This window comes from Phocoena sinus, chromosome 10, assembly GCF_008692025.1.
Source record: "Phocoena sinus isolate mPhoSin1 chromosome 10, mPhoSin1.pri, whole genome shotgun sequence".
Taxonomy (NCBI): domain Eukaryota; kingdom Metazoa; phylum Chordata; class Mammalia; order Artiodactyla; family Phocoenidae; genus Phocoena; species Phocoena sinus.
This window is the reverse complement of record NC_045772.1, coordinates 7390782-7418304: the sequence shown is the minus strand read 5'-3', so window position 1 is coordinate 7418304 and position 27523 is coordinate 7390782. Positions and strand designations below refer to the sequence as shown.

At 47.4% G+C, this 27523-nt stretch overlaps 1 protein-coding gene across 1 annotated transcript; it reads right to left on the bottom strand.

Annotated features, from left to right (window-relative positions):
* Nucleotides 1–4739: 4739 nt before the first annotated feature.
* On the bottom strand, nucleotides 4740–27318 carry DESI1 (desumoylating isopeptidase 1). The gene is made up of 6 exons (XM_032646675.1): nucleotides 26992–27318; nucleotides 14177–14198; nucleotides 12986–13055; nucleotides 9877–9986; nucleotides 9094–9216; nucleotides 4740–7336 (listed from the first exon to the last, which is right to left on the bottom strand). The coding sequence occupies exons 1-6, from the start codon at nucleotides 27077–27079 to the stop codon at nucleotides 7243–7245; spliced, it is 507 nt and encodes a 168-aa protein (XP_032502566.1). The 5' UTR covers nucleotides 27080–27318; the 3' UTR covers nucleotides 4740–7242.
* Nucleotides 27319–27523: the final 205 nt, after the last annotated feature.

Below are 27523 nucleotides of genomic sequence, written 5' to 3'. Positions count from 1 at the left end.
CAGTGTAGCTCTTCCCTGGTGCGTTTCACTTACTTTTGTCAAGAACCCTCTGAGGTGAGCACCCTTGCACTGTATAGTCAGTTTCCAGAGGTAGGTACTGACACCAGAGATGTGAAGTGGTTCTCTCAGAGTCACAGCAGAGCCAGGATTCTCATTCAGTTCTGTTCCCCCAAAGCCCACACTTTTCCCTGACCCTGGCTGTTGGTAGAAGGCCAAGTGTCCACATGTTGCTGAGTGAATGAATACAGGAGGTGTTGACCCTCTTTTTCCCTACCTGGAGTGTGGCCTTCTGAGGGTAGGCAGTCCCAGCCTCAGGGGCAGCCTCGGTATAGTGGGGGTAGAGTCAGACCGACAGTTCCTAGGGCTGCCCCTCCACAGCCAGGTGACCTTGGACAGATGCCTCCCACTCTGAGCCTGTTTCACATTAATAAGTGGGGCCACCACTGCCAGCCTCTCTGAGCTGTCAGGAAGATGAGGGGTACAGGGAAGGAGAAGTGCTTAAAGAGGCTCTGCAAAGAACAGGTCAGGGCTGGTTGCTGGTTTTAATTCCATCTCGGTTCAGGGGCAGTGGGAAGTTGGAGAGACTGTGGATGTGGGCTGGTTTTTTCTCCATTTTTCAAAATGTCAGCAGTGCTCACATTGTTTTCACAATAAATAAGTCCATTGAACTTACGCTGAAGGGCGCATGCTCAGAGGTGGTGTTTGTGGAGGGGTGGAGGCTGTTGCTGGGTTGTCATAGGCCCCCTTGGGGCTCCCTTAGCCAAAGACAGTGGGGACAGGGATGGCACTGCCCCACCTGGAGCTGGGGGGCAGGGGCAGCAGTCCCCCAAAACTTGGTGTTAGTGACCTCTGCAGATCAGAACTCAGCCCCAGGACTGTGAGAACTTGGGTAAGTCACTCCTCACCTTTCAAACATCACTTGGGGGATGAGGCTGGTGGGGTGGGGTGCGGTGGCTGGGAGTCTCCCTGGAAGGGGCCTTTGAGGCTATCTGATCCAGAAACTGCCAGATGCAGAAACAGGCCCAGAGAAGGGATGGCTTTGATCAAGGTCTCTGAGGCAGAGGCTCCATCCAGGTTTGTCTGTGTCCAAGTTCAGGGTTTTTATGATCTGCCCTCCCCTGAAATGTCAGCCCTATCAGGACTGAACTGGTGGATTGATTCACTCAGAGAAGCCTGCTCTGTGCCGGGCACTCAGGTAATCAGAGCCAGGCCCTGCCCTTGGAGAGCCCCAGCTGGGGAGAGTGTGCTGGGAGGCACCTACTGGGGTGGAGAGGTCGACCCTGGGTTAGGGAGAGGTCAGGAAGGTTCTGAGGAAACGCTGGTGCTGCTTTAGTGCTAAGGGGTTGCTCTGAGGACAGGTGAGGTAAACCAAGGCTGGACGTGGAAACTGCCTGCCTGCCGTGATAGGCACCCACATATGTAGCAGGGAGTGCGGGTTGGAGAGGTCTGGGGACAAGTTTGAGGAGAGCCTTGATCCATGAGTACAGGGAGCTTGGCTGTTGCCCCGTGGGCTCTAGGGGGCGTCACGGAGAAGTTGAGATGTGTGGGGAGCAGGGCACGCTCACGTGACCTGGGATACCCAAGACATGCCGAGTTTGGCAGTGGGCTGGGCCGCCTGGGTCCACAGCGCCACCTGGTGTCCATCTCCCTCACTGCAGCTTGACTTCGCTGGGCTCTCTAGCTGGGGAAAAGGTAGGACAGAGATCTCTACAGGGGACTCTGGGCTCCCAGGCAAACTTGTGGACCAGGACCAGTCCCGGAACCTCTGTCCCCTTCCAAAACAGCCAGGCTTTATGGTCAAGAGCTCACATTCAGGGATGTGCCAGACCCCTACTAGATTCTTTGCCTGCCCTCTCAGGCCAGGGTCCCCATGAGAGCGTGAGGAGACATGGGTCTCATGGTCCAACCTGCCAGCCTGGGCAGGAATCCTCTTACACTATCATCCCACCCCAGAGCAGGGCCCACCTCCAAGCACACATCTGTGATGAGCATCCTACTCCTATCTAAAGCTCCCTCTGGCTTTGGGGAACTTTGCTGGAATAACTTCTCCTTAGGACTTCCTCTGTCCATCCCGTCAGCCCCCCCACCCCCTCTTCCATGGTTCTCTTCCACCTTGCTGGGGCCATACAGATCTCTACCACGTGTCAAGGGATCAAAGCCAGGTACAACAAGGCATGTCTAGCATGTGTGCCTTTGAATCCACAGATACGTCTGCAAGGATGTTCACAAAATGTTAACATATCTTAGGATGATGGAATTTTTTTTTTTTTTTTTGTGGTATGTGGGCCTCTCACTGTTGTGGCCTCTCCCGCTGCGGAGCACAGGCTCCAGACGCGCAGGCTCAGCGGCCATGGCTCACGGGCCCAGCCGCTCCGCGGCACGTGGGATCTTCCCGGACCGGGGCACGAACCCATGTCCCCTGCATAGGCAGGCAGACTCTCAACCACTGCGCCACCAGGGAAGCCCAGGATGATGGAATTTTAGGTGACTGTTTTCTCTCATCTTTGTACTTTTACTGATTCCTTACATCTTCTAAATCTATATTATCTTTATACTCGCATAACCCCAAAGTTTTCATTTTGGAAAAAACAAATTAAGAAATCTAAGCACATCCCAAATGAAGCTGGAATAGTGCAGTAAAAGTGAGTGGCTGACAGTGGCTCTGCAGTCCTGAAGCTCTTGCCTGTTCCATTTTTCCCGGCACTCTAAGCTCCTGGGGGCAGGGACCAAACCAATTTCCAGAGCTTCTTCACAGCTCTGGGTACAGAGCAGATGCACAATACACCTCACTTCTTGCCTGACAACTGCGCTACCCTCCCCTCTGGTTTTCTGCCACCCGCCCACCCCATCTCCCCCCACCCCCAGTCTGTTTTCAACAGGGCAAATCAATCACATCATTCTTTGACCTACAAGGCCCTGCACTGTTTGGCCCACCGGCCCCTCCAGAAACTACCTCAACACCTCTCACCAACCCCTCTGCTCATGCAGCAACTGCTCTGGCCCCCGTTCAGTCCCTCCAACATTCTTTCACTTGCTGCTCCCTCTGCCTGCAATGCTCTTCCCTCAGATCTGTGCTTTGTCATTTAGGTCTCAGATCAAACATCACCTCGTCACACAAGGCTTCCCCAGCCTCCTAAAACATCCCCTGTCCCCCCCGCCTCCCACCACACACTAAGCTGCCACCTGGCTTTATTTCTTCCCCAGCGCAACTGCCACCTGAGATTGCCGAACTTGTCTACCCTGTGTCTCCCCAAGTCTTCCCCAGCTTCCCCAGAATTTAACCCCTGCCCGGGCAGGGGCCTTATCAGTCCTGCTCACCCCTGTACCCCAGCAAAGAGCCCAGTGCCGCTTGACACATGGTAGGCTCCCAGGGAAGTTTGTGGGGTTGAATGAACGAACCCCACAGTGACTTGTCATGAGTCACAAAGTCTAAGGGTAAAGTATCTGTTTTCTGCCATCCCCCCCACCCGATGCAAACAGTGCAAGCCTGCAGTACCTTATCTTGTAAACCGTCCTCAGCACAGAGAATTGGTCAGGGCCTCGGCACAGAGCTGGCTGGCAGGAGTCCTCAGTCAGTGGCTGTTGAATGGATTCCGTCCTCGGCCTGACATTCATCGATCATTTAATCTGTGCCAGGCACTGGGCAAAATGCATTCCATTTACTCTCTTCAAAACCACCCTGTGAAGTAGGTACCAGTCCCCCCATTTTACAGATAAGGAGATAAACAGACTGGCCCATATGTGGCAAAGTTAGGACTTCAGCCCACGCTGTGTGATCTCAGACCAGGTGCACATTTTTTTTTGGCTGTGCCACGTGGCTTGTGGGATCTCAGTTCCCCGACCAGGGATTGAACCCGGACCACGGCAGGGAAAACACCACATCCTAACCACTAGACAAACCATGGAACTTCCCCAGACCAGGTGCCCTTAAAGGACTCCTGCTTCTGAAAATGTCAGCTCTTAGGAAGCAAATATGTCAGCCAAAGCCACCTGCCCTCTGTGCCCTCTGGAAAGACAGAATCTCTTGTTTAATTTTTAAGCTAGCATGTTGGAAAGATACAGTGCTTCAATGATGAGGTCTCAGCTGGGTGGTGGTGAGAACACAGCCTGGATTCAAGAGCTCAGCCACTCGCCACATGGATAACTTAGTTTCTCTGCACCTGTTTCCCCATCTGTAAAATGGGACCACTGCTTACATCTCACGTCCATTGTGAGTGGAAGGTGCTCACTCAAAGTGGCCTGACTGAACCTGCAGACACCAGCAGCCAAGCTGATGAGCCTGGTACTATCAGGGGACATTCAGAGAGCTGTCCACCCACCCCAACACTTGTTCAGTGAGGTGACAGTAACAAGGTGGAGAGAGATCCCTGGGGCCACAGTCCCAGCCTACAGCCAAACTGAAGCCAGAAGTGAACACTTCTTGGTGAGGTCAGAGGTCCTCTGAGATCTCAGAGGTTGGGGCCAGCAGGTCAGGCTTTTGAGTCTTACTCCACCCCCAGTCACGAGGTGACCTTGGGCAAGTCGAGTTCTCTCTGGGCCCTTTCCCCATCTTTATAATCCAATGGTGAAAGTCATACATTCTTCTCTGCTCTTGACACTTATTATCCACAAGGTGTACAACCAAGCAAAGGCGGCATAGCCAGACTCAGCATATTTAGGCTCAGAGGGAGACAGATGAAGCAGCAGCCTGGAGCTGCTTCATGGTGGATGCATACCCAGACCTTCAAGCGCTACCCAGATGCCGCAGGCAGAAATGAGTTTATTGCGTTAGAAAAAATACCAAAGAAAAACAGCAAACACCTCCGTACTAGACACAATTATTAGTTTGATTTCAAGGGTGAAAAGGAATCTGAAAGGTACAAACTTTATTTCTGGGAGGGGGTGACAGTCTCATCCCTCCTCTTCCTTCCCTGTCCCTTTAAACCAATGGACCTTGATAGAGGTGTCCACCTGTGTGACATAATCACACACATCTTTCTCATCCTGCTTGCCTGCGCACGCCCGTGTGGAGCTAGCTGGTCACAGTGAGCAGGCTCCTGAGGTTCTGGGATAGACAGAGGAATGTGAGGATGGGGCTGGGGGGGTTCCTAGCCTGAGACCAGGTTTCCAGTTAGTGATGGTGGGACTAGGGTGGGGAAGGGAGGGCTTGCCTTCCTGCAGAGCTGAGAAGACGGCTTATTGATCCCTCCTTCTCCCCCAACAAACCCTAAGGCACAGGCATTGGCACAAGTGGCTGTTGCACATGAAGGGTGTCTTTCAATGAACCAAGTGACTCAAAGTCTCTCAGGGGAGCCACTCAGGCTAACTTCGTCGTACAGCCCTGGGTCTGGAGGTGACTACTGGAAGGAGAGCAATCTGCTGAGCCTGGACGTGGGGGAGGAGGGAGAAGAGAAGGAGTTTGTGATGCCCATCATGCTCTGGCCAGAGCTGAGTGCCCTGGGCAGAGAGGTCTGGAGCAGGAGCCTGGAAGGGAGAGAGCGCTGGGCAAGGCAAGCTGAAAAAGGAGAGGAACCCAGCAGCCGAGAAGCAGAGCCATGGCCTTGATCCACATGCTGCCCTCCCAGGAGAAAGCCAGCCTGAAACCCATTCTCCACGACCCAATTCTGCCAGTCGGTCAACATTAAATAACAGCCCCTGATAGTTTCTGCTCTAATGTATTATTACCATGCACACTGACCAATCAGTGGGTCTTGAGAAGAATTAAAGTGCTCACTGGTTTGGCTTCCAATCTTAACAGTTCCAAAATGTCACTTGACATCACAGCTAGTCATCATGGATGTGCCCTGGTCAGGTCACAGGCAAACACTAAGGCAGAATAACATCTTGTCCTCTAGCTGAGACCCTGATGGTGCCAATTGCCATGGCTAATGGCAGAGATGGGAGGAGATGAGGCCAGAGGTGAGCAGCAGCTTTTTGGTGAGGAAAGGCACCTGCTGCAGGCCAGAGGCCAGGAAAGAGAACATAATTCAAGTCTGAGAAGTGGCAGGAGCCATGGCATGAGGGGCCCGAGGATGCCAGGGCTGGGACTCAGGTACCACGCAGCTCTGAGTTCTTCTCCACATTCACTCTCCCAAGTTAAAGGAGGTTCACGTGAAGAAAGAGAATATGAAAGCCTCTCCAGATTAGGAACTTCCAGGTTATTTGTTGCCTATAAGCTCCTAGCAGCAGCTCTTTATGAAAATGCCCACTCATGCCCTCAACCTTGCTTCTTTAAAGTCAGAATGACACCAGAAATAACACGTGCCTTCAAAACACATTTAGGATAAGGTAAAAATCCCTATCAGAAATAACTAAATTTTCTTGCCACCTTGATTCTGCATCATTATTCTTGCTACATCAGGGATATTTTCCAAGAGCAGGGAATCATTCCCCCTTGGCCCCTAGCTGAATACTGCATATTGGTCTGGGTGGGGTGGGTACAGTGACTGCAAATAACCTACATTATTACTTGCAGACAAAAGGTCTCTGCTGCTCCAGACCTTCATTAACTATGACAGGTCAGCTATGCTGAGGAAATGCAGCCTGTAGACAGCAAAGCAGGTTCTCCAAGACTGATGTCAGAGGACTGGCAATCAGTCTAGGTGGAGGGAGGAATGGCTTTATCCTGTTTCCTCTGGTCTGACACTTGCTGTTACTCCCCCTCCATCTTGAGGCTTTTGGTTGCTCCAGCCCACCCCATGGCCTTGCTTGGGGGAGGAGAGGGAAGGTGAGAGAGATCATGGCTAAAGAGTTCACTTAGGCTGGTTTAATCCTGAAACTGGCCCCATGTGCACCAAATCCTTTGGTTCATTTATTGGTGGAGAGTAACCGTTTCCAGGTCATGGATAATGTAAAACTCACCTGGGTCCCACAGGTGGTGGCAACCTGGGTAGAGCGTGGGCATTCTCTGGAAAGAGGTTCTGGGCTGGGGCTCCCCTAGGCTGTGTCTCTTGTTTTCTGCTTAAACAAATGCCCTCTGTTTCTCCAGTGTGGAGGACGCTTAGGAAGCAGCGTCAAAAGTGAACTCACAGACAAGACAGCCCGAATAAATTAGTATAAACTATTAGAAGGGATGGCATTTTGTTCTGTTTCTTAGCAGCATTGTTCTACATGCAGCCTGATGATCTCCTTCCCTGGGAAATTTAAAAAGCCGTTCCCTGGTTGTTAGCTCTGATGTAAAATTATAAAATAGAAATCTCGTAGGGTTTGTTTTGTTTAAAAAGGAAAAGCCCTGGTGAGGCAGGGCGGTCCCATGTAGTCCTGTTAGCTCTGGCCGTTGGGTCGGCCCACCGTGCTCCCTCCGGGAGGCTGGATCTGGATGGAGTCCAGGAGGGGCCTCAGGGCCTGTCCAAAGGGCCTGCAGAGAGAACAGACACGGGAGCTGGAGTGGGCTCTCGGACGCAGACTGCCACAGCTGGCCAGCGCGCCCAGCTCTGCCCACACGTGCAGCAGCACTGCCACGCCAGAAAAAAGTTCACTACAGTCCATTTAATTTTCTCACCTATCTCATACATCCTTTTTCATAGAGGGGATCTCTACATAGTTGCTCTGCATTTTTACTCCTGGTGTCCCTTCCTTAGTAAATGCTACCATCGTACTACCTTTGCCTCCTGGTTAGCTGTGGTTTGAAAAGGTTGGTGACGTACTGGGAACGAGAGCTTTCTGTACTTTCTGTACTTGTATTTTTAATTCTCATGGTACAAGAAGATAAAGTTTAAGTGAGGAAGCTGAGGTAAAAGAAAAAGGATATGAAAAAGAAAAAGTCAGAAGTGAGGATGGCACATAATTGGACTCCTCAGGGAACTGAGGTCTTCTAGGGAGTACAGGGAATACTCAGGAAAAATGACAGGTGCAGGATGTCAAAAGGTGTTAATGCCACTGTATAAAGGGCTCCCAGTTCGCTCTCAGAGTAGCTTAGCTGGAAAAAAGACCACAAATGCTGTAGTCTTAGAGACTTTCCAAGATTACTGCAACCTTAAGTCCGGTTGCCCACAACACATCTCAGTTACTGGCTTTCTTTTTCTTCGGTGATACTGCCATTTTTGAAAACCATCCCCAAATTCAAAGGAAATGAAATATTGTAAAGCATAAACTGATGAAACGAAGAAATACTAACCCCAATTCCAACAAGTCCAGGAATACCACCCATCAAATAATAATATCAAGAACATTCCAGCTACTCGGGTTTGCTCAGGGCCCAATAACCTAGATCCTTCAGCAATGCTGTGGTGTTTAACACACCCACCAAGGAATAGGAAGGCAGGGCCAGGACTGGGACGTGGGGCTCTCCTCACCAGCTCGACACAGACAATAGCCTTTTTTCCTGTGTAAGTTTTTCCTGAGGGGCTCCTACCTGGGTGCGAAGAACAGCTCACCTTGCTGAGTCTGCTAAACCTGCCAGGATCCCTGTTGAACAGGTCCCCAGTTCAGGAGAAACTGAGTCAGAGTCAGCAAATGGATCCGGTCCTAGAGTGGGCAGAGGCTGCCTGAACGCAATCAACAGCAAAGGGAGGGAGGGGTGTGATGGCATTGGGGGTGCCTGGATGATGGCCCACAAAGCTTGGACCACATCAGGGAGGGAGGGGCTACACAGTATTTTTGAAGAAAACATCTACCAAAGGCTGACTGTGCGCTACGAGGTACGAGGGCGATTAGGAGGTTTGAAGGTGTCAAAGAACTCAAGGTGCAGGGGAAGAAGGACGAACAACAGTTTCAAAACAAGTCACCCTACTAATTCTCTGACCTACTCTCAGCTCGTCTATCTAAACCGCCTTTTAAGTGGGCACTTCTGGGGAGTGGCGTGCTTCATGTGCAATGGGGAAGACAGATACCAGGACTCTGTACAAACACTGGGGCCAGCGTCAACTGGGTTTCTAAGTTCTGCAGTTGCACTCAGGTCAGGATAGAGTTGGTCCAACTCCAAGGAGGGTGAAGGTAACACAGGTGAGCACCCGAGAGTAGAAAGAACGGTGGCGTTCTATGTTAGAAGCTGCCATCATGACACCCCACCCAGCTTGGGAGGATTCTGCTGAGAACAGTGGGGGCAGATGTGGGCCAGAGGAGAGGCCCTGTCTGTGAATGGGGATTTCAAAGGCAGAGACAGAGGCCACTTACGTGGAGAGAACTTCAGAGGGAAGGTCAGTGATGTAAGAAGGGATCTTCCGCCCAGTCAGGAACTGTGCCACTTCATTGCTGAAGGTGTTACAGTTGTGTTCAAAGAGGTTGTAGGCTTCACCTCTGTACATTGTGAGAAGGTTTGGGAAACAGATATGAAAGTCAGCAACCATGTATGGGAAACCATTCAAACCAGGTAACAGAATGGTGAGCACAGCTGAATTTGAGGACTGCGATTTCCCCTCTCTTACACCCAAAAGGAGTGCCTGATTTGCCACTCTGGGCATTTTAAGGGAAGGATGAAATAAACACATTTGGCTCCTCCACAGTTTCAGGAGAATCTTTATAGTCACAAAAGCAGAGCTTCAGGGTTAGAGTTTAACACTTCAAATTGACTAAAGTTTAAGAGAAAATATGCTCAAGTTTGTATTTTATCCCAACCTCTCTACAAACCCCGTTTTTGATTTTCAGGATAAAATACTGCTGTTGAGAGCAGCATGTGCTGAAATAGCAGCAGCTGATTTTCATCAGAAGGAATAAACAGCCCTTCCTTTCCTCAAAAGTTTCAGCAGTACATATGCTGGGATGGAACAGTGGCCTTGGAGGCAATGCTGAGCTCTTTTTGTGTAACGATTAACTGCTTTCCCTTCATATTTATTCAGCAAATACCGGGTCAAACATGCTGAGTGTTCTGGGGGAAATGACCTGGTGGGCTGCCCCTGCGGGCCAATCATCTAGTGGGGGAGACAGACACAACTAACCACCACCCCTGTCTCCACTCACCGGAACAGAGACTCCCCCAGGGAGGACAGGTACTCCAGGAAGATTTCTTCTGTGACTTCTGTACTCCCCACATCAACCACAGAATCTGGGGGCCCAAGCAACGTACCTCCCTAAAAAAGCCAACCCAAAGAAAGTCAGTAAATCACTCTCTCCACTGAATTTTTTCATGTGGTTTCCCATGGAAGACCACAAATGTTCTGTTCCAACAACTTTTAACTCTCAGAGCACCCAGGACAGATGAAGAGTTATTATTTTTTTTAAAATTTATTTACTTTTTAAATTTATTTTTGGCTGCATTGGGTCTTCGTTGCTGCGCTCGGGCTTTTCTCTAGTTGTGGTGAGCCAGGGCTACTCTTCGTTGCGGTGCGCGGGCTTCTCATTGCGGTGGCTTCTCTTGTTGCGGAGCACAGGCTCTAGGTGCGCAGGCTTCAGTAGTTGTGGCACCCAGGCTCAGTAGTTGTGGCTTGTGGGCTCTAGAGTGCAAGCGCAGTAGTTGTGGTGCATGGGTTTAGTAGCTCCACGGCATGTGGGATCTTCCTAGACCAGGGTTCGAACCCGTGTCCCCTGCATTGGCAGGCAGATTCTTAACCACTGAGCCACCAGGGAAGCCCAATAGTTAGTTCCTATTTGTGTCAAGGTTATAATGGCTTAGAGCTCCCTGGAGACTTTCCATCGCCACGTGCTGGCAACATGGCTAAGAAGTCAGGTGTCCTGTTTCTGGCAGGGCCCTGGGAAGCTTAGTCTCCTGCAGGTCAGACTCCTGACACTGTCCATTCATTCAGTTGATAAAAGGATAGAAACCCGGAATCTGAAGTTTCCCTTTGGCCCCAACATGCCTACTCACGAGGGCAGAACAGGACGACTAGAAATGGCTCACACTTGACAGGCCATCTTTCCAGGTCTATATTCATAATGTATGCAGCCAGTTTTTTTTGTGACACACTTGATATCCCCTGTAACACTGGGAAAATGTGAAGAACTGTGAGGAAGCTGGAAGGCTGGCAAATATTTCCACAATTCAGTTCCTTTTTGATCTGTGAGGCTAATTTAACGAGGTGATAGGGTTCCTCTGGCAAGGGAGTTAATGGTCCCCGAAAGACCTACAGAAAAGTCTCAGCCATGGGTTAACAGACTGCCATAGCAGACTCAAGGAGAGACCAAGGTCCTGGGGGAAACCAGCCAAGCGGAAAGCAACAGGGTCACTGAAGAGGAGAGAGCTGGGAATGGGCTGAGGAGTAAGGGAGAGTACTCCAGAGCAGAGCTCCCTGAAAAGATCATAAATTCACACAATAGCAGCTATTGAGCACCTACTATGTGCCTGACGTTGTTCTAGGCACTGGGGAAAACATGGTGAGTAGGATAATCATTGTAGTCAGAGTTGCAAGAAACTAAAAGGTCATTATTCAACCCCCTATTATTCACTCATATGACAAATATGTATTGAGAACTTACTATCTGCCAGGCCTTATGCTAGGCATTGGACAAAACAGATGAGATTCTTGCCCTCGTGGAGCTTATAGTCTACCAGGGAAGGCAAACAAAAAAATCTCATAAACCATGTATAATTACGAGCTGCGATAGGGTCTTGTTGGAAAAAGTACGGCTGTCGGTACTTAAGACAGGGGACCTTCCCAGTCCGCAGGGTCAGAGAAGACTTGGCTGAGAAAGTGACGTTGAGTTCATCTGTCGAATGGAGAGGCATAACCACATGAAGGGTCAGGGAGGTAGACTGAAGTCAGAGGACAGGTTTAAATGTCCAAGGTGTGTTCAAGGAATGAGAAGAGGGGGGTGGGGAAGGGCACAACCTGCAAAGAGGCCACCCAGAGAGACCGAGACCAGATCAGATGGGGCCTTGTAGGCTATGCTGAGCTTTCTTGTTTTTATTCCAAGAGCAATGGGCAGAGTACTGACTTAAGCAGGGGAATGCCATGATCGGATTTTCATTCTGAAACAATCACTTTGCCTCCTGTACAGAGAACTGACTGAGAAGGAATAGTAGATGAATTGCTGTGGTCCAGGCTAGAAATGAGGGTGGCCTGGATTAAGGTGAAAGCTCTGGAAAAATGAGACGAGATGAAGAGAATTAGACTGGTTTAAGGTACACTTACAAGATAGAACAGACGTGGGCTTAACAAAGGACTTGTTATATGAGGTGGGGGGGGCCAGTGGGAGGAAGAGATAAAAAAAATGACTTCCCATTTATAAGTATCAAAATGCATGGTTTGGACTTCCCTGGTGGCACAGTGGTTAAGAATCCACCTGCCAATGCAGGGGACACGGGTTCGAGCCCTGGTCCGGGAAGATCCCACATGTCGCGGAGCAACTAAGCCCATGTGCCACAACTACGGAGCCTGTGCTCTAGAGCCCACATGCCACAACTACTGAAGCCCGCGTGCCTAGAGCCTGTGCTCCACAACAAGAGAAGCCACCACAATGAGAAGTCCACGCACCTCAACAAAGAGTAGCACCCCCTCGCTGCAACTAGAGAAAGCCTGCGCGCAGCAACGAAGACCCAACGCAGCCAAATAAATAAATTTTTTAAAAAAAGAATGTTTTTTTGGTCTTTGCTTGAGTACCTCCTGTGATGACCCTTAGACAGCTCCGACAAATTTTCTGGAAAAGGGAAAGGGCTTTGGAGTCAGAGAGATGTGAGTTTTAGTACTGGTGCTGTAACTGGCCATGTAACTTTGGGCAACTCACTTTACCTCTCAGAGCCCTCATAGTTCACACTGACTGAGCTTCACATTGACTGAGTTCATACCATGCACAAGGCACTGAGCTGGTGATGGTGACAGAAGAATGAGACAGTCTCAGCTTACAAGGAGCTTACACAGGGCTCCCCCTGGAGACTCAGGAACAGCCCATTTCACCATAACATGCTCAGTGTGACACAGAGGGACCACGAATACCATGGGAGCAGAGGGGAGGTCAGCTAGCTGGAAGATCTGGGAAGGGTATTCTTGAGCTGAGTCTTAAGGTCACCATGAGGAGGTGACCTCTATGTCACAGGCCTGTATACACTGGGCTAGAAGCCAGAACTATAGAGGAGAACAAAGTTCCTGGTCTATGGGAACCTGAGACTGCAGACAGGGTGGCAGAAGACACTCACCGGTGGACAGCTGGAGATACCGCCACTGCCGAAGAAGAACTCATCCTTGTGTACAACTATGGAGGTGTGCCTGCAATGCAGAGAAGAGGCAGAATAAGCCAGAAAGCTTAAAATTGGTCCAAGAAAAAGCAAACACCACACTGCAATGAGAGTGATTTCTGCCTAAGGATATGACTTATAAGGTCAACATCTTTATAAAACTAACCAAACAAAGGTAAGATAAATACCATAGGCCAGAGTTTCTCAACTTTGGCACTACTGACATTTGGGGCTGGCTAATCCTCTGTTGTGGGGACTGACCTGTGCATTCTAGAATGTTCAGCAGATCCTGGCCTTTACCCACTAGATGGCACTAGCATTACCTGCCTCCGCTGTGGCGACAAACATGTCTCCAGACATCGCCAAAGGTCTCCTGGGGGCAGAACTGTCCCTTGTTGAGAACCACCGCTGTAGATCATGTAAGCAGACAGGAGTCCTTACAGATTCACCCCAGTATTAACAAATCAATTACTGAAATAAATCTCTGCAGACCAAGGTGTGTTCCCAGACTTTTTAAACTAACAGGAGCAGTTAACCTGGACCATGTTGAGAGAAAGACCAGATGATAAGTGTGAAACTATTTCAGGTGAAGGTGCTCATATTACTTCTTGGTTCGAGTCAAACAAAGCAAAGGTCATTCTGGTCAACCAATATGTCAGCAGGCTCTAGGATCCAGACAGAACGCTGACCTAAGGTTTTTCTCAGAAATGGAATTGAGCCCAGCCACCACCTTGTGTCTGACAGGGATGGGTCTGAGAGACCAAAGTAGAATGTGTTCTAAGACAGACATGTGGGACACTCATGACTTCCATAGTTAGAAAGCTTGGTCAGGGGTGTGCATGACATCATTCCACCTTTCTTTAGGACAGGTTTTCTCAACCTCTGCACCACTGATATTTCTGGTTGGAAAATTCTTCATTGTGGAGGGGTGTCCTGTACAATGTATATAGCAGTATCCCTGGCCTTCACCCATCCACCCCAAAAGTCTCGAGACACTGATAACTCCTGGCTGGGAACCACTGCTTTAAAACTTGAAGATTTGTGACTTGAGAGAGCCAGGTTTCAAACTGGAAGCCACAGATTGGAACCTGAAATGCATGGGTGCTATTTGGTTTCATAAACCAGCCAATTAAGGAGTCCCACCCAGCTTACCAGATGCCTTCCAGTTGTTTCCCTGTGGAGAAAAAAAGAACAGATTTAATCACTTGGGACTAGACTAACTGGCCCCCCAGCCAGAGTAAATTCAGAACATCAGTCAAACCCAGAGTAACCCATTATAAACCTCCTGGGGGACTTTCTAGGAAAGCAATTCTCCTCCAATAAGGTCCTTAGGTCATGACATGGTATGTTGTGTTAAATAAGCTGAAAAAATAATCAGAATCCTTAAGCAGAATGCAAGATGGAACACTGGTATAGAGGTATCCAATTTTATGTCTGCTTTTCTTTCCCCTTTAGGGTCAACTCAACTCTGCCTTTTTAATGTCTTTGTCTCATCTACAGAGATAAAGCAAAACGATAGTATAGAGGACTTCCCTGGTGGTCCAGTGGTTAAGACTTCGCCTTCCAATGCAGGGGGTGTGGGTTCAATCCCTAGCTGGGGAGCTAAGATCCCACATGCCTCGTGGCCAAAAAACCAAAACATAAAAAAACCGAAGCAATATTGTAAGAAATTCAATAAAGACTTTAAAAATGGTCCACAGCAAAAAAAAAAAAGAAAAAAAAATCTTAAAAATAGTATAGAAAAACTATTGTCCACTTCTTCATGGAGCATATGTGAGGTGAAATCCTTTAGAAAATTAGAGAGCAAACTGCAGATGCCATCCATTTGAACAGTCAATGCACTTGTATTCTACACCTCTATATGCCAGTGCGAGGTATGGAAATGCAAATATGAACAGATTACTGTCCTGCCTTTAAGGAGCCCAAAGTCAAATGGAAAGAGAGAGACACACGTAACTAACTAAAACACAATGTTGATAGGCTCCATAATAGTGGTAAACATAATAAAGATAAAGAATTACCTTCACGAGCTGCAGTTCAACCAATGAACAAACAGGGGAGGGATGGACATTTGTGCCAGCGGGAATAGTATGTACAAATGCATAGTTGTGAAAAAGACTAAGGTCTTGCAGGGTAGAGCAAAGGGTGCAGTGATGGTGGTAAGAGGACGAGTGGCAGGCAAGGGTGTGAGCAAAGTAGAGCAAACCTGGACTGAAGGCTGCCCTACACTGTGGGGCATTGAAGGTTTTTATGCAGTAGAGTGCCCTGATCAGATCCATGTTTTTAAATGATAACTGTATCTTCTAAGAGATAACTGTAGGAATAGAAGATGAATTGGAGGGCAGAGAGTAGAGAGAGCAGACGAGAGTGAGGAGGTCTTTGCAGTAGCCCACGGGAGATTCCACAGTGCTAAGGATGAAGAGGAAGGGCAGTGAAAGACATGAGAACATTATCAAACATCACTCATTCACCTTTGGTAATAATTTTATGGTAATTGTTTATTGATTGATGAATTGAATACTTTCAATGCTTCAGTGTTTGCCCTGTGACTTTCTAAAGGATGAAACTCTAGGCACTGTGTGGAAGGAGAGGTGATATGATTACACTTCTCCCTTTGCATAAGTTGCACTATTTTGCCCCTGTAAGAAAGCTTTTAAAATAAGGTAACAGTAGCCTAATTTTCTTTTTTTTGGAAGAGACAGAAGAAACCATGGGTCCTGCATGACAACCTATTGATGGCTCAGCATAGTGTCATCAGAGGCAGTTAAGAATATGGCACAGGTTCGGAGCTGAGCTTTTTCCCTTTGCTAGCGATGGATCTTGGGCAAGTTTACTCAACTTGAGCCACAGTTTCTTCAATACAAAGTTGTTGTAACCGGTAATGATAATCTGTATAAAGCATCACAGTGTGTGGTACACACAAGTTTGATAAATGGAGATATTACATATGATAGCCTCCTTGGGGAAAAGGGTGAAGACTTTCAAAAGATAAAAGAAGGTGCTTCCCTGGTGGTGCAGTGGTTAAGAATCCGCCTGCCAGTGCAGGGGACATGGGTTCAAGCCCTGGTCCGGGAAGATCCCACATGCCACGGAGTAACTAAGTCCGTGCACCACAACTACTGAGTCTGCGCTCTAGAGCCTCTGAGCCACAACTACTGAAGCCCGCAGGCCTAGAGCCCGTGCTCTGCGACAAGACAAGCTACTGCAATGAGAAGGCTGCGCACTGCAACGAAGAGTAACCCCTGCTTGCTGCAACAAGAGAAAGCCTGCGTGCAGCAATGAAGACCCAACGCAGCCATAAATAAATAAATAAAATGCAACGTTAGGGACTTCCCTGGCAGGCGGATTCTTAACCACTGCGCCACCAGGTAAGCCCTAACGTTGCACTTTAAATAGAGCTGACGTGCTCTTCTGGACTGCCACTTATAAAACAGCTTGCTGTCTAAAAGGCAGCAATTTGTTGTTTATTTCCTTGGAGACATGCAATGATGCATGAAACTAGACGTATAAGGGATAGTGCTTTCTCTTGACTGTTCCTGCTCTCATTTACTTTGGGAAAAACACTATACTTGTATGAGAAGAAGTACAGTGTAGTGAACAAGAACACAGGTTCTAGTGTGGACAGGCCAGGTCTGAATCCTATCAGTTCAGTCAGTGAACTAATGTTTATGAAGTGACTATTATACTTCAGGCAATATTCTTGGCAGTAGGGATACATCAGTAAACAAACGAGATGAAAAAAAACCTCCTTCATTGTATTTACAGGGTGGGGAGATAGGACAGTCAATAAATACTACTAGTAAACATAATAAATCATAGTAGGTTAACAATAATGAGTGATAAAGAAAAATAAGAGCAGGGTAAGGGACACTGGGAGTTTCAGGGATGGTCAGGATGGGCCTCTTTGAGAAAGTGTCATTTGAGCAAAGGCCTGAAGGAGGCAAGGGAGGGAGCCATGCAGAGGCAGGACATGCTAGGTGTATCTGAGGGACCTTAAGGAGGCTCGTGTGGCTAGACTTGGTGAGTGAGGAGGAGAAAAGTGGGAGATGAGCAGAGGTAATCGAGGACCAGATCATATAGATGAACTTGTAGAAGTTGAGAACTTTTCTAAGCCTGAGCTGTCCAGTATGGTAGTCACTGACCACGTGTGGCTATTAAAATTAAAAGAACAAATTCAATTCCTCAGTTGACTACTGCATTTCAAGTACTCAGTAGCCACATGTGGCTAGCAGTTAGAGATGGGACAGTGCAGATTTAGAACATTTCCATCATTGCAGGAAGTTTTTCTGGATGGCATTGTTTAAACCTTAGTTTCCTATTCTGTCAGAAAAAAAAAAAAGTACAGTAATAGTGTCTACCTCATAACATTTCCAAGGTTAAAAGAGATGACACACAAAATAGGCCCAGCACAGTGCCTGGCACATAATATATGCCCCCCACAAACTAACCCTTCTGGGACTTCCCTGGTGGTCTAGTGGTTAAGAATCCGCCTTCCAATGCAGGGAACTTGGGTTCGATCCCTGTTCAGGGAACTAAAATCCCACATGCCGTGGGGCAACTAAGCCTGTGGGCTCTAGAGCCCCCGTGCCCCAACTACTGAGCCTGCGCGCTGTAACTAGAAGGAAGCCCACGTGCCGCAACGAAGATCCTGCAACTAAGACCTGACGCAGCCAAATAAAAACAAACAAACAAAAACTAACTCTTCTTTTACCCTTCATGATTTGAAAGTGTTATGGCTGCTTTCATAGTACCTTGGTATGGAAACTACCTTTTTCCCTCATTAGACTATAATTGTCTCAAGGACAAGGTCAGTTTCTTATGCATCTTTGCAATTCTAGCACCTAGCAAAGAACCTGGAACAGAGATGCTACGTGCACAGCTGTTGTGATTGACACACAGTGCTAATGAGGCCAAAGTTCTTAACCCCAATCTTGGCTGCCCTGGCTTGTTACTCAAATGACTTTGCAACCCTGGCATATTGCACCCTGAGTCTGCTACTGCCTTCTCAGATGCCTATGTTCAATGACCCAGGTGGACAGGTGGCAGGTACAGATGCACCAGTTCAAACCCAGCCCTACTAAAATAATGGGTTTTTGGAGAGAGGCCTCAGAGACCATCCTGCCACTTATTTTACACCTGAAAAACAATTCAAAAGTTGTGGGATACAAACCCTACTTTATTCTACTTGATATTCTCTGTATTGATCACTAAATTTATCTGTAGGCTGGACATTATACTTCCTCCTTATTCAACTACATCAAGGTATGCTTAAGATCACATCCATCCATAGAATGGTGATAGAAACTGTAGAAAAAAGATCCTCTTATTCATTCTTTCATTTATTAATCTGTCTACCAAACACTTGGAGCCAACAACATTTAAAATGGATTGAGTGGATTTACATCCTTTCTTAATTTAAAGTGCTTCATAATTATCCTCATTCTCACATCTTTACATGATAGAGTGGAACAAATAGTTATTAATATCAGTTCAAACAGGTAAATAAAGATGCATGGTTTGTCCAGTGTAAAGACAAGAAAAAAAAAGGATGTAACCATGTACTTGTTGGAGCAGCTCAGGTAGAAACGTAAGGTTGGCTACTCAGTGGCCTGCTCTCATGAGGACAAGAACGAGGGTCATGGCCTCCTCTGGGGGTGACAGGCATTGTAAAGTGGGACTGAACTGATTTAAAAAGTTTTTTCAGCCATTCTGAGGTACAGTAGGTGAGTAGATGGTGGGGGTTTGAGATTGAATTGGGGCATAAGGCCATTTTGGGATGTGAATTAGGCTCAGTGGATATTAGCACACTATAGGAACAGACTGTTTTCCCACTAGGATTTCCTCAGCAAGCTGGAGAGTGGGTGGGTCAGATGGCTGCATGTCTCAAGCTTGCTGGCACGTCCGTTGCGTTGATTTTGAAGCCTATGAGGTATGCACATGAAAACAAATGGAAGGGCTTCCCTGGTGGCACAGTGGTTAAGAATCTGCCTGCCAATGCAGGGGACACAGCTTTGAGCCCTGGTCTGGGAAGATCCCACATGCCGCAGAGCAACTAAGTCCGTGCGCCGCAACTACTGAGCCTGCACTCTAGAGCCCGTGAGCCACAACTATTGAGCCTCGTGCCACAACTACTGAAGCCCATGCACCTAGAGCCCGTGCTCTGCAACCAAAAGCCACCACAATAAGAAGCCCGCACACTGCAATGAGTAGCCCCCTCAAAAAAAAAAAAAAACCTAACGTAAAACGGCTTCCCTGGTGGCACAGTAGTTGATAGTCCGCCTGCCGATGCAGGGGACATGGGTTCGTGCCCTGGTCCAGGAAGATCCCACATGCCGCGGAGTGGCTGGGCCCGTCAGCCATGGCCGCTGAGCCTGCGAGTCCGGAGCCTGTGCTCCGCAATGGGAGAGACCGCAGCAGTGAGAGGCTCGCATACCACAAAAAAAAAAAAAAAAAAGAGTAGCCCCTACTTGATGCAACTAGAGAAAGCCTGTGAGCAGCAATGAAGATCCAACACAGTCAAAAATAAAAGCAAGTAAAACAATAAATTTATTAAAAAAAAAAAGAATCCACCTGCCAATGTAGGGGACACAGGTTCGAGCCCTGGTCCGGGAAGATCCCACATGCTGCAAAGCAACTAAGCCCGTGTGCCACAACTACTGAGCCTGCATGCTGCAACTACTGAAGCCCACGCGCCTAGAGCCCATGCTCTGCAACAAGAGAAACCACTGCAATGTGAAGCCCACGCACTGCAACGAAGAGTGGCCCCCGCTCACCGCAACCAGAGAAAGCCCGTGTGCAGCAACAAAGACCCAACGCAGCCAAAAATAAAAAAGAAAACAAATGGAAGACATGGATATTAGCCCTGTTTTTCATCATGCACAACAAAGAATGTAGAGTGAGGTCCACACTAGTCAGTCGTCCACTGATTGTAAAAAGTAAAGTCAGTACATAAAAGCCAACGAGAAAATACTCCATCTACCTCCTCATCAATTAAGGTAATGGAGCTTGTGCATATAGACATTCCTGCTGGTTATGGGTTGTGCTCAAGATCAGCACCTGGTATACTGCTGGTGCTAAATAAATGTCTATTAACAAGCATAAAGTGGGTGATGTTGCTGGGACTCCAGGGGCAGGCAGTATTAGCTCATTAGTATAAATCAAAAGTAGCCCTAGCTCACCTCCTAGATTTCACCCCACAGTGACAAAGTGTTCCTTTTATTTATTTATTTATCTGGCTGCGTTGGGTCTTTGTTGCTGTACGCGCGCTTTCTCTAGTTGCAGAGAGCGGGGGGCTACTCGTCGTTGCGGCGTGAGGGCTTCTCACTGCAGTGGCTTCTTTTGTTGTGAAGCACGGGCTCTAGGCATGCGGGCTTCAGTAGTTGTGGCTTGCAGGCTCTAGAGCGCAGGCTCAGTAGTTGTGGCACATGGGCTTAGTTGCTCCGCGGCATGTGGGAATCTCCCCGGACCAGGGCTCGAACCTGTGTCCCCCTGCGTTGGCAGGCGAATTCTTAACCACTGCGCCACCAGGGAAGTCCCTGACAAAGTGTTCTTAATTGGCAGTGTTTTAATGTGACTTGCCAGATTACCAGCAATGTGAAGGGGTTAACTCAAAAAATCAGCTTATTCTTCTCTGGAACTACCAGGTAAATGTCGAATCTATGTGGGAAAAGGTAAAAGGATACATTTGTATAACATAAGTGGACCTCTGTGCCTATAGGCTAAAAAAAAAAAGCCTATTGGCAGTTGCCCCTCCTTTAGGTAGAGAGGTTATCACAAAATCAAAATGCAAAACATTGCTAAAAACTAAGAGGGTATTTTAATCCTCAAAAAAGGGTAGATTTAAAACTACTTAATACTCTAGCACTAGGATTCCTTGGAGCCAGTGCAGGATTCTTTCTCAGAATAAAAATAACTAATTTGTGAGTTCTTTATTTCAGTACTCAGAAGGTTCCCTCTTAACCACTGCTTGTTGTTATTAGTCAGGCCTTGTAGCAATGCTTTGAGGTAGGTCTGCAACATCCTGTCACTTACTCAGGTTGTATTTACTGAATGCCAGTAACTGTGCTAAACTCTGGGGATACACTCAAGAGTTCTTGCCCCCATTGGAGCTTAAAGTCAAGTTGGCGCTGGGGGAGTGGACACAGATGAGAAAACATGCAATTTAAAAATAGAATGATAAATGCTATTAAAGGAGATTACAGGATGTTATCAGCACATTATAGAGACACATGACCAAGATTTGCGAGGTGGGGGACAGGGAAAGTTTCCTGTAGGAAGTAACATTTCAGTTGGAACCTCAAGGATAAGCAGACGTTATCCAGGCTAAGAGATGGGGAGAGAAAGTATTCCTGGCAGAGAGCACAGCCTTCGAAAAGTCTAGAGGTAAAAAAGAACTCAACGGGTTCAGTCCTGTTACCGTGTGAAACAGCCCTTCTCCACTGGGGTTCTGCAAGAGAATTAAGCCCTTATGCCCTGAGGAATCTATTGGGAGAATAAGAAAATAGCTACTCAGATCATTTTCCCTAGTGCTTAATTCTCTTGTGGAACCCAGTTGAGAAAGGCTCATGTACAGTGTGTTCAGTATGTAGAGACAGGGGAGGGTGGAGAGAAAAGCAGGAGAAGGATCACGAAGGGCTTGGTGTTTTTTCATTTTGCCAGAAAGAAACTGCACGATTACTAAATTCACTGGACGGATGTAAAACAGTGCACACAATGAACAAAAAAAAATCTAAAACAAAGCACAATAGATGGCATTAAAACGTTATAAAAAATCCTCAGATTCAAATAAATTCTACTTAATCTTTAAGCTTGAGTTCAAGTCTCAATCATTCCTATAATCAATATTTACTGACCACTAGCTCTGAAAGGCCACGGGGGACACACAGGGGAGTCAGAGTTCCTGCCCTCCAGGAGCTCAAGGTTCTTGCTTAAGTCTTTCTGACACATCCAGCCCACCATGGCCTGTCCCATCTTTCAAGGCCTAAAATAATTGTTTCACCACTCACCCCTTTTTGGCATCTAATCATAATTTCTATTTTTTTAATTCACTTTTTATTTTATTTTTTTTTAAATTTTCTTTCTTTATTTATTTGGCTGCGTTGGGACTTTTCTGCTGCACGTGGGGTTTCTCTAGCTGCGGCGAGGAGGGGCTACTCTTTGTTGCAGTGCACGGGCTTTTCACTGCGGTGGCTTCTCTTGTTGCAGAGCATGGGCTCTAGAGCACAGGTTCAGCAGTTGTGGCACACGGGCTCAGTTGCTCCGTGGCATGTGGGATCTCCCAGACCAGGGCTTGAACCCGTGTCCCCTGCATTGGCAGGCGGATTCTTAACCACTGCATCACTAGGGAAGTCCTAATCATAATCTCTTTTGTGCTGTTATCTAACGTTGCATATGCACAGCATTACTTTTAACTAATTAAACTCCTCGAGGACAGAGTCCATGTCTTTTATTTCATTACTATTTGTACTACAGAATTAAGCAAGGAACTGAGCAGTGTAAAATCTCAAATATTCATTTGATTGCATTCTGCCAAGAAATACATAAACACAAACACACACACACACACACACACACACACACACACATTCCATATGCCTAAGTCTTTAAACCTGACAACAATTTCTTGTGTGTGTGTGTGGTACGCGGGCCTCTCACTGTTATGGCCTCTCCCGTTGTGGAGCACAGGCTCAGGATGCGGAGGCTCAGCGGCCATGACTCACGGGGCCAGCCGCTCCGTGGCATGTGGGATCTTCCCGGACCAGGGCACGAACCTGTGTCTCCTGCATCGGCAGGCAGACTCTCAACCACTGTGCCACCAGGGAAGCCCCCTGACAACAATTTTGAGATAGGCTTGTAAAGAAAAATAAAAGTGATCTTGGAACACGTACATGCACACAAACTTCAGATCAGAAAACAATCAACAAATATAAAGTATCCCTTACCACGATTAAACAAATATAACAAACCTCCACCATTATCTTTATGTACTTTAGCACAGAAAGAGGTCAAGAAATTTAAAGAGCAGCCAAAATTATTAAAAGGACAAACTGAAGGACAATCATAATAGCTAATTATCTTAGGCAAATAGTAACTATGAAAAAAAAGTACAATCAGGCTGTCTGCTCGATTAGAGTGATAAGGATAATTCCAGGACTATCTTCATTATGAGTGAAAGACTGTAGAGCAGGAATACCTTCATAGGAAGCAATTCTAGAAGACTGAAAACTGGACAGGGTAAAACTGTGGAGTCTACATTGTTTCAGGGGAGAAAGGAATTACATTGGGTTTATCTAGTCTAATCAGGATTGTAATAGACTAGATGGGGGTCTTACAATGAGGAGCTGTCATAATAAGAGGCTACTATAACTAGATAAAGAGCCAGGCCACTCCACCCATGAAGTTCCCCCTTTAAAAAAAGAAAAAGAATAAGTTGGCACTGCTGATGAGGTCACACTAGTTCAGGACAATGAAGGCTAGGAGGGATGATCATAAAACTATGATTATGAATGGCACATACACATTGAATCTAGCTATTTTCCTCATCCAAATTTGAAACACTTGGCCAGAGATGCCTTTATAAACTTGAACTAGGTACCTACTTTACATCAATTATAAAGGAACGTATTACACAGGAAAGGTGGTATAGCAAAATACCTGAGAACATGAGCTCTGGAAGTCAGACTGCCTGTGTTTATAACCCAGCTCTGCCACTTACCAGCTGTGTGACCTGGGGGGCAAATTTCTTAATGTCCTATATCTTGGGTTCCTCAAATGAAAAATGGAGATAATAACAGGACCTATCTCACAAATTTGTGGTAAAGAATATAACACATGAAGATACTCAGAAAAAAAAGGGTCTGGCACATGGTAAGCACTCAGTAAATCTAGCTATTAATATGCTTCTAGAATTCATTGCAAAAATCAGGAAACAAATTGATTTTTTAAAGGTTCAAATATATTTAGGAACAGGAAATTAATAGTTGGCTCCTAACAGAACTGGGACATACCCAACTTTAAGGTTAGTGATGTCTGGATAGGATGCACCCATAAGGCAATGCCCATTTTCCATAAGTTTTTAACTCTAGAAAGTAATGATTACCACCTTTGATAACCCTTTATCCATTACTTTTGAAAAAGGCATAAAAGCAGTATGAGAAAATGGGATAGAGAAGAGAGAATCAGATTTGCAGGCAAGGTAATGTTCTCAGAAATACCACTGGAATCAGATGTGCCAAACTGATGACGTTGGCTGAGGTCTTCTAGGATTTCACATCTATTAAAAAAGGTTTGGGGGGTGGGAGGGAGTCCCAGTACTCCACCTTCAGTTATGGCACCTTCCTCTTCACCCACTAAACTCCACAAAGGCCAGGCCACTTCTAGACCAGGCCAGGCTCTTTTTTGCCTGAGGGCCTTGGCAGGTTAATCCCCCTTCTGTTTGGAACATTATAACTCCCTCACCACCCACCTTGTGACTACTTCTTCCTCATCCTTTAATTCCCAACTTAAAAGTTACTACTTCTGATCCCCTTATTTAAAGTAGGTCTCTCTTCTTCTTTTCTGTCTCAGCACCTAGTTGGCTTCCTGCACAACCTAGCACTTATCACGATTTGTAATTACTTCATTTGCTTATTTATTTTTAATGTCTTCCTCACTAAATAGCTCCATGATGACAGAGAACATCTTTATCACATCATTTTCAGTTAAGCTTAACACTGGGACTAGCACGTAGTAGACACTCAATGTCTGCTGAATGAATCATGAATCAATGATCCTAAGGCCCCCTTTAGCTAAAATCAATAACTAGTATATAATAGAACAAAAAAATATCCAGTGTAAAGGTGGAGGCTTTTATTTATGGGTCTAGGAAGTACCTAAGTAACTCCTCACTATGATCAAGCTAACTAAATGGCTCCATTACAAGATGTTTAGTCAGAACTTGACTGATGTAATGTACTAGGGACTAGCACCTTCCTCAAACAGTGACTCTGTTAGTTTGCTTTCAGATTGGCCTTATTCATTTTAACAGTTGGAGATCTAGGCCCAACCTTCTAATAATGGATTGGCTACATAAGAATTACCTGAGGAGCTTATTAACAATACAGATTTCTGGATCAAAACTCCAAAAGATTCTTATTAAGTACTTGTTTAAAACTTTGCAGGAATTCCCTGGAGGTCCAGTGGTTAGGACTCCATGCTTTCACTGCCAAGGGTGAGGGTTCAATCCCTAGTTGGGGAACTAAGATCCCGCAAGCTGCGCGGCGTGGCCAAAAAAACTTTGCTTATTTTGAATAGAAAATATATGTATGTCTTCAGCGTCAAGTTCCCCTTTTCTTCTCTTTTTCTTTCACTGTGCAGCATGCAGTTTCCCCGACCAGGGATCAAACCTGTGCCCCCTGCAGTGGAAGCACGGAGTCCTAACCATTGGACCACCAGGGAATTCCCTAAGTTCCTCTTTCCATAAGCTACCACTGTTAGCAATTTTCTTATGTATCTTCCAGATAATTATTTGCCTAAACAACCATGTATCCTTTGCTTTAAACACACAACTGCATATTTAAAGAACTGTTCCAACTTCATTTTTTCTATCCCCATTTAACAATATATGTTGGGGGCTTCCCTGGTGGCACACTAGCTAAGAATCTGCCTGCCAAAGCAGGGGACACGGGTTCGAGCCCTGGTCCGGGAAGATCCCACATGCTGTGCTCCGCAACAAGAGAAGCCATCACAATGAGAAGCCCACTCAACGCAACGAAGAGTAGCCCCTGCTTGCCGCAACTAGAGAAAAATCCATGCACAGCAACAAAGACCCAACACAGCCAAAAATAAAATAAAATAAAATAAACAAAAAGCAATATATGTTGGAAATGAAGTTATCTGTATTTTTAACAAGCACCCTAGGTGATGCTGATGTGAAGCCAAATATAGGAATCACTCATTGCCCCAGGGTTAAGAGATTAAGTTCAACCCATTAAGACACATTAGAAACTCAAGGACACTGAAACTCAAAAGCAGCCTTGCTTACTTGATCTCTGCCCTCTTGTCTCACAGATATGACATGAACTAAAACATTCTCTAATGTCTCCATAGAAGCCAGGAAATACTAGCCATTCAAATGGATGTTGCCAAAGCTGTCCAATTTTCAATCCCCAGAATCCTTTCCTGCCCAACATCATCTGAAATCACAAACCTGACAATTCCTATGTTACACAAGACATTTGGGTATTTGGGTTATAAAGAGGTTTGATCTATGCTGAACTAGGGCTGATTTTCTCTCCTGGCAGTTAAGTAGTTTAATGGAGCACAACAGAAATACTTCCCTTACTAATCCTTACCGACACAACAGCAACCAATCCTCCCCCAGAATTGCTTTCTTACCACCTGGGCAAAAGCAATTAACTTAGAAGCTGTTGAGAAGACCGCACTGTCAGGCGGAACTTGGTGAATTCTTGAGTTCGGGCTCCAGTAGACCTGACTTTACTTCTACCTGAGGGCAAGGGCTGGGCCCCTGTGCAGCTCTAGCTTTCTCTCCCCACCTACCCCAGAGACTGCACAAAGAGTTTCATTTTGGCACGGAGGGAAGGCTCTCCTCCGCAGTGTCCCTTTCACCACGAGGGGCACCGCGCGGCAGGCATCTTCACCTCCACTCCACAGCGCCGAGGAAGGAGTGTAGGGGGCTCCCCAAGCGAGTCAGGAAACCCACGGGGACCCAGCGCCGGCTTCCCCCACCTCCCAGCTGAAGTGGCTCTGAAGGTCTAGGGGAGAGCGTGACTCCTTTATCCCCTCTCCCTGGATTCAAACGTGATGAGGGCCAAGAGGGGCCTCAGACCCACACCTTCTCTACTGGGGCTCTTCTCCATCCTCTGGGCCTTCCCCTGAGCCATGGCCCAGGCCTCCCCACCTCGGCCGGCCGTCTCGGCGCCCTCCGGCCCGGCTCCCGCCCTCCTTCCCGCCCGCCCCCAGCCCCTCACCCAGCATGATGGGGCTGAGCCGCCGGGCCAGGCCCTTGGACAGGTCGTACACGTAGAGCTTCACGGGATAGAGATTTGGTGGCTCCATCGGGACCCGTGGCGGCTGCAGCCACTAAGTCCCTCAGGCACCCGGCAGCTGCTTGGACCTTCCCGTACCCGACGGGGGAGGGGAGCGGAGGGAGCGGGGAGACCGAGCCCGGGCCTGGCCTGAGGGGCGGGGTAGAGGTCGCCCAGCGCTGCTCGCGCCCCCGCACCCGCCACCGGCAACGACTACCGTGAGGTGACAGAGCGGGGACCGGCCGGCTTCGCGCGGAAGACTGGGCGGGGGCGGGGGCGGGGGCGGGGGCGGGGACGCATTCTCGCGCATGTGCGTACCGTCCTGACGGGCGGCGAGGGGCGGGTTTTCCCAGGGGGCGGGGCTTCGCGGACGGGGTGGTGTTAGTTCGGGACGGGTGTGGAAAGCGCCTGCGAGAGTGGGCGTGTCCCCTGGACGCGAAAGGTGCGCGCTATGCGTGATGACGTAAGGGGCGTT

Bases quoted from the DNA above. Each gene is read 5' to 3' on its own strand.
- DESI1 (XM_032646675.1), bottom strand. From the start codon at position 27,079: ATGGAGCCACCAAATCTCTATCCCGTGAAGCTCTACGTGTACGACCTG. The intron at 14,199-26,991 runs GTGAGGGGCTGG...TTTTCTCCACAG, and splicing joins GCTCAGCCCCATCATGCTGG to GGAAACAACTGGAAGGCATC. The intron at 13,056-14,176 runs GTAAGCTGGGTG...TCTGCATTGCAG, and splicing joins AAACAACTGGAAGGCATCTG to GCACACCTCCATAGTTGTAC.